This window comes from Podarcis filfolensis (genome assembly GCF_964270895.1).
Source record: "Podarcis filfolensis genome assembly, chromosome: 8".
NCBI lineage: Eukaryota > Metazoa > Chordata > Lepidosauria > Squamata > Lacertidae > Podarcis > Podarcis filfolensis.
In genome coordinates this window covers 25,447,642-25,469,004 of record NC_139611.1, presented here as the reverse complement: position 1 = coordinate 25,469,004, position 21,363 = coordinate 25,447,642, and the positions used below count along the sequence as shown (strand labels likewise).

Sequence of the window (21,363 nt, the reverse complement as noted above, 5' to 3'; positions counted from 1 at the left end):
GTACTTGACTTCTCCTCCTTGGAAAAATGAGCTATGCTATCTTAAAGGGCTCTTACCAGGTTGTGCAAACATGGCTTTTACAAGTATCTTCCCCAGGGGTTACATTTTGGGGGTTATGTGATAGAGAAAGTTCATAGATCATTGCATTTCATATGGAAAGTATGTGGGGTTGTGGGCAGAGAGAGGTAGAGAGGGAGAGAACTTTTTCTTCTCCTCTCATAATCCTGTCACTCAGCAGGCTGGCTGGAAGAGTGAAGAGGACCAGCCCACATTGCAACCCTTTCTTGCAGGCCCCAGTTGTTTCTCATGGGTGCAAAGGAGATGGAGAACCACAGCAGTACCTTTGGCTGCAACCTCTCTCCCTCAACCAGGAATTCCGCACTTCCTTTGGACACGGCAGCCAGGCCATTTACCAGCCTCCGACAGGCATTCTGCCCAATGCCAAAAGTATAGCACCTGCAAGAGGAAAAGACAGAGGGATCGGATGCGCCCGCAATGGTGGTGAAGGGAAATGCCGAGACTCTGGCAGTGGAAAGTTCTGCAAGGCTACAATTCCAAATGAATTTTGTTCCCATCAACAGCAGAAGCACAGCTGGTGGTGGCATGAGAGATAGACTTTTCTGTGGCTGCTCCTGCATTGTGAAATTCCCTCCTTAGCAGGATTAGACAGGAATCCTCCTTGTTATTCTTCCTTCCTGTTCCTTTCTTCCTATTCAGACAGGCCTTTGGAAACTAAGGCACAGAAGATGCTGGCCACTGTCATTTATTGTGGGGGTGGGTGGGTGAAGGGACTTCAGCTGCTAGGAGCTGGCTCCTATGCCGTTAGGGCAAGCTGTACTCTAATTGCTGCCTCAAAATCTGTTCTAAGGTAAAGGGTAAAGGGACCCCTGACCATTAGGTCCAGTTGTGACCGACTCTGGGGTTGCGGCGCTCATCTCTCTTTATTGGCCAAGGGAGCCGGTGTACAGCTTCCGGGTCATGTGGCCAGCATGACAAAGCTGCTTCTGGCGAACCAGAGCAGCACATGGAAACACCGTTTACCTTCCCGCTGGAGCGGTACCTATTTATCTACTTGCACTTCGTGCTTTCGAACTGTTAGGTTGGCAGGAGCAGGGACCGAGCAATGGGAGCTCACCCCATTGCAGGGATTTGAACCGCCGACCTTCTGATCGGCAAGCCCTAGGCTCTGTGGTTTAACCCACCGCGCCACAATCTGTTCTGGTGCATCTTAATTATTCCTTTTAACTAGTTTCTATGACTTTTTATTCTATTTTACTACTTTTTATTTGTGCGCCATTCTAGGATGAAGCAGCATCCAGCCAGGTGAAGTGTGAAAAGGCTCACTCATTTGTCTCTATGGCAACAGAGGTCGATCTTTAAGATGCAAAGGATGGGTACTTAAGTTGGCCAGCTAGAGCCATTACCTTAACAAAGGGAATGGTCTGACCAGGTTCCCTCTTATAGATTCTGCCCTCACAGATACAGAATTGTAGGTTTGGAAGAGACCCACTCGTATCATCATCCAGACTGACATCCATCAAATCTATAACAGTTTATTAGCCTACAGTGCCAATTCTCCTCCCTCCCCACCACAAGTTCTATCCACCACTCCTTTAGCTTTCTTCCAGTCTTAAACATGAAGGAGAAATGATAGTACAGTCAGACTGAGAGCTTGGGAGCTCACAGAAAGAGCTTCACAAAAGCCCCAGACTGACAGCCCAGAAAGGCACTTGGTCCTGGGAAGATCTGCCTTTGCATTCAGCCTGGCATAAAGGTCACAAGTCAATAAATAGATTTGTCAATATGGTGGAGGATGGGAGAGGCTGTTGCAAAAGCAAGGGGGAGAGGAAATGCCAGAAGGGGCTTCTACCTAGTGGAGAACGAGTGGTTCCGGACAAGTTCGATGACCTTTCCCGTGTTGCTGACGGCGCCATCAGTCAGCAGGAAGAGCAGCCGTGGGTGGCCTTGGTGGATCGGCTGCCGGATGACCCACCTCAAGGGCGACAAGACGTTGGTGCCACCCATGTCAGCACGGATCTTCTTTATGCTTTCACATGCAACGGCCAAGTTCTCCTGCAGAGGAGCACAAGAACCACCCAGGGGGCTCACACACGAACAAAAGGCAAACTGGCATTTGTAGTGGGGTTCACATGAACAAGAGGCAGGATATAGGGCAGGGTTATGTAAGGGTTATGCTAGGCGAGGAGCAACCAACCTTTTGGGCCTTGAGAGCACACCTGCAAAACGGGGAAACTATTGTAAGCACGGCACTGCAACCAAACACACAACGCCATCGATTCCATCAGCTGCAATTCAATTGTCATGGACGCAGAAGGGTGGAGGGAGGCACCAGCTGGGAAACGCCCAAGGGGGCAAGGTTCAGAGCTGGGGGTTTGATGTCCCCAAGTTCTGGTCTTATAAGAGAGGGAGAAAAACTTCTCTATTAGCTTCCTCAAAGTCATGCATAATTTTATAAATTTCTATCATGGCACCTCTTGCCTTTTCTCTAAACCAAAGTATAATGATATCATATGTGGCTGCCAACTTGGATGGATTTAAAAGCAGATTAGAAAAAAAGTCATGGTGCATAAGGTTATCAATGGCTACTAGGCACAAACTGACTATGTTCCATCTTCAGTGATGGAGACCCTGAACGCCAGCTTCTGGGAATTGCAAGTGGGGAGAGAGCACTTAGGTATTCCTTTTGGCAGTGGTTCTCAACCTGTGGGTGGCCAGATGTTGTTGGACTACAACTCCCATCATTCCTGAGCTCTGGCCTTGCTAGCTAGGGGTGATGGGAGTTGTAGTTCAACAACATCTGGGGACCCACAGGTTGAGAAAGGCTGCCTTATGGGATTCAAAGAGGCATCTGGCTGGCCAGTGAGAAAAGGTTGCTGGACTAAATGGGCCATTGGCCTGATCCTGCAGGGAACTTCTTACGTTCATATAAGAAGAGAGAACTGGGGGAGGGGGTGGATAACTCATTTCACATCAAGATGAGAATGAGATAGATGAGAATTAGCTGGGGGAGATAGAATCATGTGGATAAGTTCAACACTAAGATTATAAGAAATTTACACACACGGGCTTAATATACAGTGAACTGGTTCCAAAAAATCCGGGTCATTTTTCAGTGAGTGGAGGGTGACAGACCTAGTTGAGGGGGGTGTGATGAAGGAGGAAGATCCAGCTAGCAAGTCCCTATTGCTCCCTTACCATGTGAAACTCTGAAGGGAATTACAGAGTCACCACAAAGTCTGCTCATGATGGGTTAAGGTCTCTGAAGAAAAGGAGATTTAAAATAGAAGAGACAGAAAGCGTCCCCTCACCTCGCAGTAGGTCTGGCTGGAAGGAAACAAGGCCTTGAAAGTCGATCCAAATCCAATGATATTGAATAGACACGTTGGCATCAGACTCTTCAGAATGACCAGGAGGGCATCCTGGCGAAGGGAAGAAAGGAACAGAAAGTCAGGACTTCTGCTTGGTAGCGGCATATATGCGGTACTATTTTCCCCAGAAGTATAGTCCAGAGTCAGCTTTAGTTTCCTTTGGGGAAGAAAATAAAATGAAGAGTAGAAACTTAACAAGACAAATAGCGGCTGAGGGGTCTGCAAACCAAGTCCTTTGAGGGAGGGTTGAAAGAGCTGGGAATGTTTAGTCTGGAGAGATGAAGATTAAGAAGATCATGCTTTTCAACTACCTGAATGGCTGTCTTGCTCCAGAGTGGAAACTGCGTTTCAGCAGAACATTAGTAGAGGGCTCTTAATGTTGAGGACTGTTCCTGTTAAGTTGTGGGTGAACATATCAGACGACACAGCGATTCTTCAGACAGCTCTTGTTTATTCACAGGACAGAACTGAACTGAACTGAAGGGTTCAGCCAACCTGCTTATATAGAGCTCAACTACAAAGCAACAGTAACAACTTCCTGTAACTATCCAATCACTGAACGTCACTTTCAATTCCTTATTTGCATATGCGGACCTGAGTGAAACTATCTACAGTATCCCCCTGCTGGCCCAGGGTGAGAACTTCAGTACATAAGTTTCAGCAGGGAAATGGGCTCCTTCAAGAAGCAGTAGGCTCTCACAATCACACACACACATACACACACACACACACCAACATGGCAGCAGGCTGCCCACTTCCCTGAGCAGTGAGAAATTCTGGGGACCAGCACAGCTAAGGGAGCTAAGGCTTTGATTCCTTCGGATCAAAGAGCAGTGGAGATTGATGGCGTCCTTGCGATATTTGTTTTATTTGCAAGTCCTCCCCTTTCAGCCAGCTTGCAGTGCTGCTGTTTTCCTGGATTCCTATGCTCCTTTTACACTGCATTGCCCATTGCATTATGTAACTGTGACCTTTTGATCAACATAATGCCACGTCACACCAGAAATTTAAATGGCATAAAAAAAGTACGGCGGAAGACAACCATTAATTCCATCGCATGAAATCATGATGCAAAACTCCCAGGATTTTCTGGGTTGCAAATAGATAGATTCCTCTCCCCCTCCCGGATGATAACACAGAAATTAGCACCAAAGTTCTACAAGATTCCACTAGTAGTTTGCTGGAAAAGTCCGCAAACTTTTTCAGCAGGGGGCCGGTCCTCTGTTCCTCAGACCTTGTGGTGGGCCAGACTATATTTTGAAGAAAAATAAAGAACGAATTTCTATGCCCCACAAATAACCCAAAGATGCATTTTAAATAAAAGGACACATTCTACCCGTATAAAAACACACTGATTCCGCGACCATCCGCGGTTTGGATTTAGAAGGTGATTGGGCTGGATCCGGCCTCCGGGCCTTAGTTTGCCTACCCATGTTTTAGACCCTGGGCTAGGGACTGGTGAATCTGCCAGTTTCAGTTGCTCTCAGTTTCTTATTTTCCCAATCTGAAGTCCAATTCTCCACTTTTCAACATCAAGTTGTGCTTTTTAGCATTGTCTGTCACTTTAGGGGGTCCTGCAACAACAGAATTGTGGGATTTGGCCCTAAGGTCTAAAGTTAGGTGACCCTGAGTTTTGCAGTCTTAGAAGGGCCCCTCTCTTTACAGTGGTACCTCGGGTTACAGACTCCGCTAACCCAGAAATAGTACCTCAGGTTAAGAACTTTGCTTCAGGATGAGAACAGAAATTGTGCAGCGGCAGCGGAAGGCCCCATTAGCTAAAGTGGTACCTCAGGTTAAGAACAGTTTCAGGTTAAGAACGGACCTCCGGAACGAATTAAGTTCTTAACTCGAGGTACTACTGTAGTTGGTAAAGTGTTTTATTTCCACTTAATTCAAAATGTGTTCTGCTCTGCAGGGTGAGATTCTGGATTTCTGCCCTGGAGGTGCCATGGCCTCCCAAGCAGCACCCCTGCAGACAAATTACTACCCCACCCGGGAACAACCCAGGGCCAGGGTGATTTGTTTAAAATGATATTCCAGACTATTCTCAAGAACATATTCCTGCATTGCAGAGGGTTGGACTAGATGACCCTTGGGGTCCGTTCCAACTCTACAATTCTATGATTCTATGACTCCAGGAGAACCCAAAGTGACGGACACATTCACAGTCATTCAACAGCAGATGCTCCACATCAAGCACACACACTATCCAACAGGGTCCCCTCCTGAGTTCTTTCAAGAGATGTAGATAAATAGACAGGCTAACAAGGAAGATTAAAAATTAAATACATACAAGGTGAATCATTGTCAGCTATTTACTCACCTTCAAAGGTATTTTTCTCCCTAGCACCAGAACATGTTTCCACCCCCACCCCCCTTGGGAGTTTAAGAAACAAATCTAGATTTCTGATTTCCATTCAGGGAGCTGCCATTAGCAATACAAAGAGACAATGGGTTTCCGCTGCACCCAAAACCATTATTCCACCCACCCAGGCATAATCTTGTTTATATGAAGATAATATTCCCTTCAGGCGACCCATTTCCAATCTTGCTGTTCATAAACAGAAATTACACTTTCCTCAGACTAGACAAGGTTGCCTTCTCCCTCCCTCCTCCGCTGCTTCTGAATGCACAACACAACAAAACCTTAGCAGGCTCAGCCTGCTGCAAAGTTGATCATTTTAGGCTGAGTTGAAAAGCTCCATGATGGAGCACCTGCTTTCTGTACAGGAAGTCCCAGGGCTTTTTTCAGCTGGAACTCACCAGAACTCAGTTCCGGCACCTCTCAGGTGGGCGCATTGCCATAATGTCCCACTCTTCCTTAGGACGTCCCTATTTTCACTGGAGAAACGTTGAAGGGTGTGGAGTTATGTGACCCCCAAGCCAAGGAGATAACCTTTAGAAGACATCTGAAGGCAGCTCTGTATAGTTTTATTATGTTTTCATATATGCTGGAAGCTGCTCAGAGTGGCCAGGGAAACCCAGTCAGATGGGAAGGGTATAAATAATAAAATTGTTGTTGTTGTTGTTGAACAGGACATCCCTATTTTCATCAGAGGATTGTTGAAGTAATATTAGCTGGTAATATTAGCTTGAAAAACCAAGGATTGAATGAGGGATCTTCTGCCTATAAAGCATCTCCTTTGCCACTGATTGCCCATATATGTTGCCCATATATGTTGGAAGCTGCTCAGAGTGGCTGGGGCAACTAAGTCAGATGGGCAGGGTATAAATATTATAAATAATAAATAATAATAATAATATTTATGATGCCCCTATTTTCATCAATGTTGGAGGGTATGCAGGGCTGGCTGGCAACCCACGAACATTTTTGTTGTTGTTGATTAGTCGTTTAGTCGTTTAGTCGTTTCCGACTCTTCATGACCCCATGGACCAGAGCACGCCAGGCCCTCCTGTCTTTCATTGCCTCCCGCAGTTTGGTCAAACTCATGTTTGTAGCTTCGAGAACACTGTCCAACCATCTCATCCTCTGTCGTCCCTTTCTCCTTGTGCCCTCCATCTTTCCCAACATCAGGGTCTTTTCCAGGGAGTCTTCTCTTCTCATGAGGTGGCCAAAGTACTGGAGCCTCAGCTTCACGATCTGTCCTTCCAGTGAGCACTCAGGGCTGATTTCCTTCAGAATGGAGAGGTTTGATCTTCTTGCAGTCCATGGGACTCTCAAGAGTCTCCTCCAGCACCATAATTCAAAAGCATCAATTCTTCGGCGATCAGCTTTCTTGATGGTCCAGCTCTCACTTCCATACATCACTACTGGGAAAACCATGGCTTTAACTATACGGACCTTTAACTATACGGACCTTTGTTGGCAAGGTGATGTCTCTGCTTTTTAAGATGCTGTCTAGGTTTGTCATCGCCTTTCTCCCAAGCAGCAGGCATCTTTTAATTTCGTGACTGCTGTCAACATCTACAACCTCCATATAAATAGGTTTCCCTCCTGGAAGCGAGCTACAGGAGCCCCAAAGTTCTTGCTCTTCATGGGTACAGCTAGTTGGCCAAGCATCCTGGGTGCTCCAAGTGCAGCAGAAAATGGCTGAGGGAGCTATGGTTCAGAGAGAAAGCGAGAGAAACACCACAACACAGACCCGCACCCTAAGCACACACATATTCACAACACACAGAGGCCCCTGTTCTCCGTACGGTAGGCGTTTCCCAATCAGGAAACCTCCCATGCGTCATTTGTTCAGTCACATAAATGCTGCTTCCAGTGCGCCGCTTGGCAAGAGGAGCGAGCGAGTGCCAAAGCCCCAAACCTGAACTATTCCACCCGCTTTGACTTTGTTCAGCATGGAAGAGCTATCAAGAGTGCTCAGCTGTGGCTGAAGGAGCACATTAAACAACATTATATGCCATTGTCAGGATGACAGAGCAGAATCCCTGAAGAATAATTAAGAAGTCACTTAGCTGAATGAAGGACAAGGAAAAGGAGACCTCCCTGCGTCTTAAATGAGGGATTGATGCACTGACGATGAGTCACCGCTTTGAAGGAGAGTAAATAGCTGCAGAACTTCACCCTCCATTTTCCTAGCTGGGTGGGTGACGTGGGGAAGGGGATGACAGGAATGTGCTGATAACAGGGGGTAAAACAAACCATTTTGATTTTCCCATTTATATTTCTGCTTTATGAGGCAGCCAGCAATCATATGAGCAGGGTGCTTATGCTTTCCAAAAGTGAAAAGAATACACAACTTCTAAATATCTGAAAGTTTTGTAATGCCTGCATCGCTGGTTCAATGCCTGTGCAACACCTGAACTTCAGCCTTGTTGCTCATTCAACGTACAGTCCTGGCTTAGCTGTGTATCACTTCCCATCCAACAATGCAGACCTGGTTTAATTTTATTCCCCAACACAGACCTGGCTTAACTGTGCATTGTTCCAAATTCAACAGCACACAGCCAGTTTAACTGTCCATCACCTCCCATTCAGCAATGCAGACCTGGTTTAACTGCATTTTACTCCCCCTTTCAACAGCAGCACAGAGCCCATTTAACAGCACAGGCTTGGCTTAACTGTGCATCGCCTCCCATTCAACAGCACATGCTTGATTTAAATGTGCATCCATTCGTCAGCACAGATTTTGCTTAACTGTACACCATTCCCAGCCCAATGGCACAGGCCTAGCTTAATTACAGGGCTAATCCGGATTTGCACTTGCATATTCCTCAACTGTCCTGATTAAATTGGGACCTCCCATTTTGGGAGTCTTGTGCAGGCCATATGACTCGCACGATAACATGGCCCCAGAAAACAGGAATCCCGGTTTTCTGCTGCAACATGTTGGAGGGTATGCACTTGTCCCATGCTTAGAAAGCATGATTTTTTTTTACCAGTTTTGCAAAACTGGTAAAAAAAATACGTAGCTTGGCTTCTCTCCAAAATCAAGGAGGGAGAATGGAATGTGTGTGTGGAATCTGTGTGGATAAATTCTACATTTTCAGGAAATTCCACCTGAAACTGTCTGAAAAGCGTGATAACGATATAATAAAGTAACAAAACTAAACACAAACACATTTTAATAAAAGCAATTGCTTGAGGCTGCAGCTATCAGCCGTCGCCATGAGAACGGGGCCGGGAACACAGTGACGTGCAAACAGGACCACCAAGATCTCCCTGTGTGTTTGTTCATGTTTTCAGCTTCCCTTCCTCTCTTATCTCTGAATTAATCTGGTGGCTCTCAGGGAAAGAAAAACGCAGAAAGTTTGATTAGCCTTTACGTATCGATGCTGCTGCAGTCTCTGGATGGATTGATCTAGAGGATGGTACGTGCTGGGGGGGGGGGAGATAAAAGAAACTGGGTGTTCGGCAGAAAGTAATAAAATGGTAACTGGGGTTTGTTTGAAACTGAATTGGATTTCGATAAAAGGAAAAGACTTTGCACTGCTGAGTCTTTTAAAAAAGAACAATTATCTAAGGTACAGCTAGGGAGCCCCAGGCCCAGGGGGCAATGTGGCTCTCCAATTCGCTCCATCCTGCCCTCCAGGTCACACACACACCCTCCTGTGCCACCCCTCTTCTCCCCAGGCCACCTCCCCTTACCACCCCTGTTTTGCACCCTCTAAGTATTTACACCAGTCGGGAAAGCATTTTGAACTTCAGTAATGCTTGCTTGCTTACTTACCTGGGTGGGAGACACAGAGAGCCATTGTATCTCTAATTTGCTTTTAAGGGAGATGGTTGTCAGAAGGTTGCCTGCTCCCTGCCATTAACTGCCCCATGCTCCTTTCCACACGCTCTGGATTAACTTCCAGCATGGAAAACTGTCACCAGAGGGCCCCTGCTAAGCACTGCATTGTGTGGCAACTCAATTTTCTACCCAATTGCCCAGTGAAACTAGAAGGCATTCACGAACGAATGCCCTTCCCACTCTACATGCAAGAATCAGGTAGCCATGCACACCTTGACATGGTTGATGTTCACACCACTCATACTCCCACTGCGGTCCACGAGAAAGATGAATTCTCCGTGGCTCTTCCTGAGGTTGGGTTGGACCGTCCTCAGATCAGGACAGAAGTTCAACATGATCACTGGGTGGTGAGGGATGTCCTTGTGGAGCCGCTTCCTGATGATTTCTGTCTGCAACAACCAACAAGAAAATCGGTACAGGCTGTTGTTGCCTTTCATTTAAAAACAAGCAAGCCAGTTTTATTTCTTAGAACGGTGGGTCCTTTTCATAAATTAGAATCCTGGAGCTGAAGATAGCACTTCCCCTTATAACCTAGGGTTCATCCACACTTTCGCTTGGCCTGCATTTTGATCGTAATGTGAACTGACCAATTCCCCCCCCCCAACCTAAGAACTTTTCTTGTTCTGTGGCTGTGCCTTGCGAAGATCTGATCTTACTCACTGAACTGGATCTTACCAGATGCGTGTAAATCTGAAGAGAGATTTTGCTTAACTAAGCTTCCATTCAGTGGATAAGATAAGATTTTGGCAAGGCACAGCTGTGGAATAATGAGATGAAAGCTGGGGAAATTAATTGGTATACAATATGATCAAAACAGAGGTCAAGGAAATGTGGGGATGAGCCCTTATTCTCAGCGGCCTTTATACCTTTCCTGTGTGTGTGTGTGTGTGTGTGTACACACACACATATTCCCCCTTTCTCTTCTCTCTCTTTTTCTTTTTTCTATGCTGTCCTTTATCTTATATACCCTGTTGTTGTTTAGTCGTTTAGTCGTGTCCGACTCTATTTCCATGCTTTTACTGTTATTAGTTTTACTTCTACACACTTCTTTTCCATTAACTCCTCATTTTCTCTGTATGTGTGTGTGTGGGGGGGGTGTCTTTTGTATTTCTTTATATTAACATGAGTCCTACCGGATTGATTGAGATAATTATCTATGTAATCACATCCAATGAAATGTGTCATTGCTTCTCTCCATTTGTCTTCAACTTTTATTATATAAATACCCGCTCCCCCCGCCACACCCCATGAAAAAGCAATGATGAGACGTTATGAAGATATCAGAACTGCATGATGATATGAAAACATTTATCTGAGCTTTTAAAAGGAAATAAAGGTGGGATTTGTTTAATAGGACGTCTTGTGTCATGACCGATATGCATGTACCCATCAGACTACTTCCTCTCTCAGCAGCCACTTGGTAGCAACCATTCCATCAGGCTGGAAGAGACAGAGAAGAGAAGCAGAACATTTCATCAGCCCAGTTGAGAAGCCAGTGATATGGGGCTCCTCTCCTCTTCCTTAAACTGTTTATAATTTAATGGTCATTACAAGAGCTTTGTAACTAAGAACTAGTGCCAGAATTCACTTTTCCTCCTCAATCCCTTCTAGGTTGCCATATTTCAAAAAGTGAGAATCTGGACACAAAAGCTGAGCTCTCTTTTTTTGGCAAAGTTGTTGAGCCTTCCCAGCCACCCACCCACCCCTTTTTGAGCTTTGTTTTGCACAATGTGAAAAAAGAAGAAGTTTTGAGCTTTTTAAAGGGGAATTTGCGGAAATCTACACTTCCAACATGAGTTGCTATATGTCCAGATTTTCCCAGACATTTCAGCGATTTCTGCCCGGACGAGGGCCAAATCCCAGCTATGTACAGGAAATTCCAGGTGTATTACAACCCTAATTTTCCTCTTGTGCCATGTCTAAGGGCAGGGCCTCTGTTATTATTGATTTTAGTGAGTTGGTCTCAGAGTCTTCTTTTGGCTGAAGAGTGTAGGCAAACATTCCCTGCACTGCTAGCCTTGGAAGTATTGGAACTCAATAGTGCAGCTGCTCTGCCAAGAATAAAATGTGTTTCTGCTTAATCATCTGAGTCCCCCTGTGCCTTGAATTGGGAAAGACATTTGCATGGGTTCTTATTAACACCCTCAACCCATTATCCAATTATGGTATAAACTAACAAAAGCTCATTAGTTGCCCACTGTTTCCCCAGGATGTTTGTCCCACGTAATCCCACTAGCTAACGAGTATTTGCATAACACGCCAAAGACAGGAGCTTAATTACAATTTCCAACCGACATTCTGAAACTTAATATTTTAAAGAAAGGAAGGAACTCCAACAGAGTCTTGTGGAGGCTGTTTGCCACCAGAAATCGCTCCATTTGCTGCTTTCTTGAATATCATCAACTGGGCACCTCACAAGCTGCTGAGTGTAATAGGATCACTTTTCCTATTCAATGCACATTGATTTCACTAGCTATTCCACCATAACATAATGGCGGACTTTGTTGAAAGCCTTACTAAAAATCAAGATACGCTACATCCACAGTATTCCTGAAATATACTCGGAGTCGAGTGTGGATTTCATGCTCTTTATTCAGCTCATAGTAGTGAGGAATGAAAGTTCCCCCCAAATATCTGCTTTATATACATTATTTACACAATGGGCCGCACGTGATTGGCTAATTCTGGGATTCTCCTGTAGGCCAATCAGGTTGCGGATTCACTTCCACCTGGAGCTGGATTGGGTGGCTCCTGCGGACCAATCATACTGCTGCATTGTTCTAGGACCAATCAGACCGCTGCATTCTGGACCCTATTGTTCTAGGACCAATCAGACTGCTGTCTTTTGGATCCTATTCAACTCAGTACATAACAATTCCCATGATCCACCAAGTTAGAAACGATAAAAAAAGAAAAGAAGAAAAGATTCATCTGGCATGACTTGTTTTTGAGAAACCCATGCTGGGTCTTAATAATCATAGCATCCTTTTCTAAATGCTCACAGACTGTTCAATTATCTGTTCTAGGATCTTTCTTGATACTGTACTGATGTCAAACTCATAGGTTGATAGTTTCCTGGGTCCTCTCCACCACCATTTGTGCACCTCCAGTCTGCAGGGACCTCAGCTGCTGGATCAGGCCAAAGGCCCATCCCGTTCAGCATCCTGTTCTCACACTACCAGTCAGGTGCCCCAATGGGAACCCTGCACAGCAACAACAACTCTCCCCACCTGTGATTCCCAGCCACTGGCACCCAAAGGCATCCTGCCTCTACATAGCCACTGAGGCTTGTAGCCATTCATAGCATTATCTTTCATAAATATCCAAGTTGCTGGCTGTCACTGCCTCCTGTGGGGGCAGGTTCCATAGGCTGACTGTATGAAGAAGTAATTTCTTTTGAATATCCTGAACCTCCCAACATTCTGCCTCTTTCTTGGAGGTCTCTTGAGTTCTAATACTATGGAGAGAGGGAGAAAATCTTTTCTCTGTTCCCTTTCTTTGCAGCCACAGAAGTGCAAATACCTACACTAGTGGCCAGAATTGTGGAAACCTTTTGGGAAAAGTGTATTTCCGAGGTTTGGTGGCTCATAACGCCACTTTGTTTTTTAGTAATACCATAATATTATGTATCAATGGAAAGATAACTTAATGAAGAATGTAATGCAACAAAGTTTGTTCAGTTATCTGTATTCTAGCAAAAGTTATAGCCAAATAACCAGAAAAGGGATGCACAACTTGCTTAGGTTAATATGCAGTAGTTTTCCTTCATTTGAATGCAGCCATTAGCATGACTGTATAAAGAGAGCCAACTAGGTGTTATGAGCCATCAGACCTTGGAAATACACTTTTTCTAAAAGGTTCCATAATTTTGGCTACTAGTGTAGCAACCTGCTTTCTATAGTGGCCAACCAGATGTTTCAAGGAAGTCACAGGCAACACTTGGGGGAAACACCCCTCCCCTGTTATTTCCCCACTGGGAATTCAGAGGCATGCTGCCCCAGAACATGATGTACCTGGGTCATAGAACTGTAGTTGGAATGGACCCTGAGGATCATCTGGTCCAACACGCTGCAATTGTGAGAATATGAAGCCATCCCATACGGGGTTCGAACCTGCAACCTTGGCGTTCTCAGCACTGCACTCTAACCAACGGAGCTATGAGCAGAAGTGGTGAGCCTGTGGGCCCTCCAGGTTGTACAACCAGCCAAGCTAGTGTGACCAATGTTCAAAGTTGATGGGAGTTAGAGTCCATCAACATATTGAGGGCTGAAGCTAAGCTCCCCAAATTGTAATGAAAGCTATCAATACCCATCCAGACCTCATTTCCTCAATGAATTTGGGCCAAACCGCACACCATCATGGGTGCAAACCATGCTTATCGCTGGCTGCTTCTCAGAATGGTTTAAGAGTCAATCTCTCTCTTCCCAGGGAACTCTGAGAACTGTAGCTATGTGAGGCTGGCGTAGAAAATGGAGGGAAGACTGGCTCGCTCTTCTGCCCCTCACCTTTCTCTCTGCACTTGCATCTTTCTTGGTCCCTTTAATGAAGTCATTCCGCCCCTTCAGGTGCTGCTCATATTCCACGGGGGACATGTCACCCTCTTCCATTAATACATGGGGCAAGTGAGGCTCTGGAACGGCAGGGAGATTGGGAGAGAAAAAGAAGAGGTCAGGTTTGCAGGATCTACTTGGCGATTTTTCTAGAACTTTGGGATCCACCATCAACAGGAGCTGGGGGCACCAAGAACAGGGGGTGGGGATGCTTTTTTCAGCCAGAGGATAGAGGAAGATGGGTAGAGTGTCTGTATAAACTAGTCTACTGTACAAAGTGTGGGATAACCAACCTCCTATAAGCAACATGCTTAAGTCTAATTAATGCATGAAGGGGTTAAGACCATAGAGTAAGCTGTCCTGCCAGGCTCAGCTCTCATTGGGAGGGACTAGGTCAAGGTATATTTTTAACAAGCCACCCCCAAAATGACAAATGCAGAGGCAAGATTGAATCGGCAATTTACCAGGGACCGGAAACTATGGACTGTCCCTGGTTAGGTGGAGCATATTCAAGATGCAATGTTTCTTGCATTGTCTAAACAGAGAAGGAGGGATCTCTGGGATGGGGAGGCCCCAGAAGTCAAGAGATAGCAAGCACGGCCCACCTACCGCTTGGATGGATCAGGATCTCCACGGGTCGGTCAAAAGTATGTTTATTGGCCAGTGTGATCACAATGCTCTTGGCAGATCTGGCTGAAGGAGCGGCATCTGCGCGGATCTCGTGCGTCGGGCTTTCAACTCCTAGTTGGGGAAGCCAGTGTGGGAAATATGATGGAGAACCCCAAAGAACTTGAGAAGAGGTACGTGTGTGTGTGTGTGTGTGTGTGTGTGTGTGTGTAGGAGCCATTGTGGAGTAGTGGTTAGAGTGTCAGACTAGAACCTGGGAGACCAGTGTTCAAATCCCCACTCAGCTATGAATCTCGTTGGGCAATCTTGGGCCAGTCACTGTTTCTCAGTCTAGCCCACCTCACAAGGTTGTTGTTCGAAGATGAATCTGGAACCCGGAAAACTTGAGTTTGGAGCAAAGGTGGGCATATGAATGCAATCGTAAATAACAGCAAACTCATGCACTGCTATGCTAAAAAGCAGGATGGTAATCAATTTTAATACTGCTACTTTTCAACAAAACGCTTTCACCATGTTTGCTGTAGCCTTGCTTGCAGTGCAAGCCCTACTGAAGTGTAAACTATACTAAACTCAAATTGAACTATGTGCCGGTGCATGTTACAGAAGTCATGCCTGCCTCACACCTCTCCGACTTTTGCCGCAATAGGAGCCATGATCTGGCTTAGCGTTATGTCTCGTTGGTTTATTTCCAAACAAAACCATGAGCTGTGAACCAAGGTTTATTCTTTGCTTAGCACTTATGGTTTGTTCGAGGGAAAACAGACCATAAGCCTAGGTCTGGACATAGTGCTAAGCCAGACAATGGCTTAACCTCCAGCCGGGCAGCAGAAAAAGTTGATGTGAAGTGTAGCAGCCTTAATTTTTATCCCTTGCACCAACACCACACACGAAACCATAGTCTAGTTTGACTATGAGTGAGGGAAAGGGCCGTAGCTCAGAAGCAGACAACCTGTTTTGTACTCAGAAGACCCCAGGTTCACTCTCTGGTAAGACTGCCATATTTTGAAGAGCAAAAAAACAAGAGGACACCTTTGCCAGCTTCTACTTTTAACTATGGACCACTATGATGATTCCACCCATGAAAAAGAGGACATGTCCTGGTCAAAGAGGACATATGGCAACCTTGTGAGATCAGCTGGGAAAGAATCCTCACTGAAACTCTGAGAACTCTGCCAGTCAGTGTAAACATTACTGAGCAAGGTGGGCCAATGATCTGACAGCTTCTAGTTGCTTAGATTGGAGGAGTCGGCCACGGAGTAGCAGCACTGAGAACCAGAACTCACCATTGTCCCACAGAGCAGAGGTGGTGAACACAATGCCCTCCAGACTACAACTCCCATCATCTCTGACCATTGTCCATGTTGTCTGGGGGCTGATAGGGGTTATAGTTCCATACCAGGTGGATGTTCAAAAATGTTCCCATCCCTGCCCGCTTTTATATAGACTTACCTGCAAGTAAGCACGGTCCTCTGATCTCCAGGTAGAAGCTGAACTCATACTCAGTAGGATTCGTCGCTTCCGTTTCCAAAAGCCGAGCCAGACAGAATTTTCCAGGCTGATCCAGAGTAGCAACACCACAGTAGTGTCTGTCTCTGCTAAGAAGGAGGCGATTTGTAAAAGGAATGCTAAACGCAACTTTCAGGTTGTGCGCAGGCCCATCTAAACCATCAAAAGGACTTCAAAATTCCCATCCAAAATCCTCCCTGTATTTTTGAGTCTTGAACAATCTGGGCTTTCCTTAAAAGCAGAAGCAAAAGTCCTGTTCCTTGTTACACCTCTAAACTTTAGATAGCATGGAGAGCTATCTATTCCCTTCACAGAGCTATAATTGTCAAACCACTCTGAAAACTGTAGCTTTGTGAGGGGAATGGGGTCTCTGAACAGCTCTCTGCACCTTTAACAAACCAGAGCTCCCAGAATTCCTTGGGGAAGCCATGACTGTGGAGAAGGGTATCATAGGGCTTTCAGTGCATGCTGCACATGTAGCTTAAGAGGCACACATGAGGCTCCCAGGTGATTCTGCCATAGTGTCCCTTCAGGCCATGCTATAAAGCCTTGGCAGCTTTGCCCTAGGATGTGGCAATGTTGTCCCTCCCTCCCTCTTGTAGCGCTAGCTAAACCCATCAAGAGCAATATTTCATGTCGGTCCCTTACAATCGAAGGTGGTGTCCAGAGATGGCGGCGGTGGCATCTGTGCTATTCTGGGGGACCTTAGGGACACACACAGCTGGAAGGAGGACCCTCACAGCACCGCTGGGAAGGGTCTGCAGCTCTGAGGAGGTACTGATGCAGATGGAGACATTTTCCTGAGGAGGAACGATGCCCAAATTGGCCACAAAGACGATCCTCTCCAAATCCTCATCTAGCACAATACGTCCTGTGTAAAAGAAAATAAATGACAAAATGTCAAAAAATTCATATCCCCAGCAACCCCACCCACCTCTCTATATAAGGGTTGCCATGGCCTAGTTTTCAGAAGTCCTAACTACCACTAACGATGGGTGAATCTCTCCATTTTGGTTACTCTCATTTTCTCATGTTTTCAATCTTAAATTCAGTTCTTCTCATTTCCAAATCAGGTTGCTTTTTTTAATAAAATAAAAAATGCCTCCAAATAGACATAGTTCTTGCCTAGTATAAACATTTTTGTCAAGCAATTTCAGCCTAACATACAACATTTTTGTATGCTGTTTTCATTAATATCCTCCTTTTAATGTGCACACTTTATCTTACTGTATGCATTTTGGTACGCCACATCATCATTCACTATGAAAAAGTGTCTGAGCAGCTTATGAAAAGACAATATTAAGAATAATGCAAAACCAAAGCAATATATTTCAGTAACACAATTTCAGTACACCCGTTTTGATCCTAGTCTGTATGTGTATTGGATCTGATTATTTGTTTGCTTTGAATGTATGTACTGCTTGCCGATATTTTCATTGTTAAATTGCTTTGGGATGCCTTATGGGAAGTGATTCATAAATGATACAAATAAATAACTCTGTGTGTAAAGGAATTCTACCCTGACAAGGACTGGGGCACTGTCAGATTGGGGAGTGGCAAGGGAAAAAGAAATTTCTCTTCAGTTTTCAGGAGGGGTTTGCTGTTTACTTTACTTGACCTTTCAAGGTGGCCAAAGGTATTCTGTTCCGCCTCCTTTGCTTTTAAAACTTTTTTTCCCTTAGAAAGGTTGTTTTTGCCACTTCCCAGATAAGGGTGGCACTCGGCTGCCACTCTGCCACCTAGTGGCCTGGAGGGTCTACACCCTCACCAAGAGTTGCTACCATCTTAGATGTGGTTGTATTTTCCTCACAAATAATTCTCTCACCACCTTCGTCCAGGGCCCTGCCATTGGGGAGGCTGCAGCAGTCAACGTAGCAGTCGTCAATTCTGGCCTTGTCTTTGATTTGCACGGTCACAACCCGTTCAGAAACCATCGCCTCAAAGCCAACCACAGTTGTGTATTCATCCAATGGGTAGACAAAAAGCCCTGCCAATGGGAAGCATCCTTTCAGGAGACATAATGCTTATGTCTGGGGTCAAAGGTCATTGGGGCTGGGGGTGGCTAAGGCAAGGAACCTCACACCTGGGAAACAAATCTGACCCTAGGGGCGTTCTCCTCCAGCAACATCCCAGGCCAATGTTATGAGTCCCAAGGAGATGTCTTGGAGGGGCTGGTCAAACCAGGATGAGAGATGGGAGGAGTTGGACGATGACCCTAGGGAAGCTCTGCAGTCCCTTTCCCATCAGCTCCCGCACCAGTCTCACCTTCAGCACCTGATCAACCACCTGCATAACTAGAACCCACCCCTGGTACAGCATCCAGGAAGCACCTCACACCTAGCCTGGTCCATGGCAGTTGCTGACACCCCCTCTGTCACTTAGGTTGTGGAGGCGCCAGTACCAGCACAGACAGACAGATCATACCCAGCCCAGCCAAAGGAGTTCCTGTTTGGTTGCCCAGCGCAAAGAAACATTCTGCTTGCCGCACTGAAGTTGCGTCCACCCCAGTCCTAGGTACAGGGGCCAAGGGGGCATGTTGCTTGCTGGGTCAGCATCTTAGCTGATTTAGCCGCGTGAGATTCCAGGGTCTGGATCAGCTGGGTTCCTGACGTCACCACTAACACCAGGTGTGCTAACAGGGATGGGGCAGGTGGCAAACTGCAGGACGCCTTGCTGTGGGTCTCCTCAGAGAGGCTTGCCTCCTTAGACCCTTTAGGAAGCCTCTCCCATGTGGACACACATCACCTGAGACAGATTAATAAGGCTTGAGTATGGGCATGGGTGCACATTCCCTCTGTCCCTTACCTTCAAAGGGGTGGGTCTCTGAGTTGCTGTAGGTGAGAGAGGCCGTCATCCCAAAAGCATAGCCGCTGACACAAGAGGTCACCTCAGAGGCCGCGAGAGGGAGAGCAGAGTTGGTCATCCGGTTGATGAGCCCCGGCATGGTGCTAATCGTCTCTCCAGACTGGAGCGGGGTGGGAAACCACAGTAACAGTCAGATTGTTAGCTTTTTTTTTCTTGGCAACTTAACTCGAAGATTTATAGGGGCTGAGGAATGCTGGCAGCCCCATCACCTGCTCCTGCTTGGGGGACTAATTGTTAACACCTGCCTGAGGGACGCCACCCAGAGATACTTGCTTACAGAATCGCTCCTTCATGGCAGGTGTTAGGCCAGGCCAATGGCCCATCTAGTCCAGCATCTTGAAACCTTCATTTTGGATGTGTTTCCTGATTGGTGGTTTCAGACCCTCCAATGAAAATAGGGACACCTATTTACTATCTTTTAGTAAAAAAAACCCAGAGGCATTCCTTTTAGGTATAATCACAAATGATATTCCTGACAATCAAAGGAAAGTATGCCTCTATGCGACAACAGCTGCCAGGATGCTCATAGCAAAAAATTGGAAAGGGAGAAAAATTCCATCAGTGAAAGAATGGCAAATTAAATTTTGTGAATATATAAATCTGGCAAGACGCACAGCATTCATAAGGGGACAATCGGACCAAAAATTATTAAAAGAACGGGGATGTGCTAAAGAGTATATGAAAGAACATTGTTCTGGAGTAAGCATATTGGTATGTAATGAATGAAGCTTTGCAGGGTTAAAGAAAGAGAAAAATGGTGTAAAAAGTATAAAGATAGAGGTATTCTACATTAGTCAGAACAACTTAGAGTAAAAATTTCAAGGTCTTAGAACAAAGAAAGGAAGTCAATATGTGTATATGTATGTCATGATTAGATTAGAATGATGATGTGGTTTTGTTTGTAGATGTGTATTTTTGTTTTGTTTTTGTGTTCTTTTTTCTCTTGGGTTTTTTTCTTGTTTGTACTGTTTCATTTTGGATTCAGTGTTTGTAATTTTGTTGTAATTTTGCATTGAAAAGAAAAAAAGAAAAGAAAGAAAAAGAAAGAAAATAAGGACACCCTAAAATAATAATAATAATAATAATAATAATAATAATAATAATAATAATAATAATAATAATTTTTTACCCCGTCCGTTTGACTGGGTAACTCTCAGTCACTCTAGGCAGCTTCCAACAGTTCTAAAAACATAATAAAACTTTTTTTTTAAATAATCTTTATTAAAGTTTCAAGGGTCCTTACCCTTTTTACTTTAATCTTAATGTTTTATCTTAATATATTATAGCCTTACATTTTCAACTGTTATCAATCCATTTTTACATACTCCTTTATGACATTATTACTAAAGCCACATAGCTTCATTCCAGCATCCCTCTAGCATTCCTTAATTTTACAGTATTTCTGTAAGTAGTCTTTAAATTTCTTCCAATCTTCTTCTACCGACTCTTCTCCCTGGTCTCGGATTCTGCCAGTCATTTCCGCCAGTTCCATATAGTCCATCACTTTCATCTGCCATTCTTCCCGGGTGGGTAGATCTTGTGTCTTCCAATACTTTCTGATGAGTATTCTTGCTGCTGTTGTTGCATACATAAAGAAAGTTCTATCCTTCTTTAACACCAATTGGCCGATCATGCCCAGGAGAAAGGCCTCTGGTTTCTTCAGGAAGGTATATTTACATACCTTTTTCATTTCATTATAGATCATCTCCCAGAAAGCCTTGATCCTTGGGCACGTCCACCAAAGGTGAAAGAATGTACCTTCAGTCTCTTTACATTTCCAACATTTATTATCGGGCAAATGGTATATTTTTGCAAGCTTGACTGGTGTCATGTACCACCTGTAAATCATTTTCATAATATTCTCTCTTAAGGCATTACATGCCGTAAATTTCATACCTGTGGTCCATAACTTTTCCCAGTCAGCAAACATAATGTTATGTCCAACATCTTGTGCCCATTTTATCATAGCAGATTTCACTATTTCATCCTGAGTATTCCATTCCAACAGCAAGTTATACATTCTTGATAGTATCTTAGTTTTGGGATCTAACAGTTCTGTTTCCAATTTTGATTTTTCTACCTGGAAGCCAACTTTCTTATCTAGATTGTAAGCCTCCCTTATTTGATAATAATGAAGCCAATCTCGCACTTTATCTTTTAGTCTCTCATAGCTCTGCAATTTCAATTTATCTCCTTCTTGTTCCAAAATCTCCCAATATTTTG

At 44.9% G+C, this 21,363-nt stretch overlaps 1 protein-coding gene across 6 annotated transcripts in view; it reads right to left on the bottom strand.

The window, feature by feature from the left end:
• Positions 1 to 21,363, bottom strand: part of VWA5B1 (von Willebrand factor A domain containing 5B1) — a 75,792-nt gene that overhangs the window by 31,053 nt on the left and 23,376 nt on the right. For 3 of the 6 annotated variants that reach the window (XM_083628490.1, XM_083628494.1, XM_083628491.1), the window contains 10 exons: positions 19,081 to 19,240; positions 18,101 to 18,262; positions 16,924 to 17,146; positions 16,219 to 16,364; positions 14,752 to 14,883; positions 14,098 to 14,222; positions 9,805 to 9,981; positions 3,330 to 3,440; positions 1,871 to 2,073; positions 342 to 456 (listed from right to left, as the gene is read on the bottom strand). In XM_083628490.1, coding sequence (XP_083484616.1) covers positions 342 to 456; positions 1,871 to 2,073; positions 3,330 to 3,440; positions 9,805 to 9,981; positions 14,098 to 14,222; positions 14,752 to 14,883; positions 16,219 to 16,364; positions 16,924 to 17,146; positions 18,101 to 18,262; positions 19,081 to 19,219 — 1,533 coding nt within the window. In that variant the 5' untranslated portion in view covers positions 19,220 to 19,240. The remainder of the gene's footprint in view (positions 1 to 341; positions 457 to 1,870; positions 2,074 to 3,329; positions 3,441 to 9,804; positions 9,982 to 14,097; positions 14,223 to 14,751; positions 14,884 to 16,218; positions 16,365 to 16,923; positions 17,147 to 18,100; positions 18,263 to 19,080; positions 19,241 to 21,363) is intronic. The other 3 variants (XM_083628493.1, XM_083628495.1, XM_083628492.1) reach the window with 2 other exon arrangements.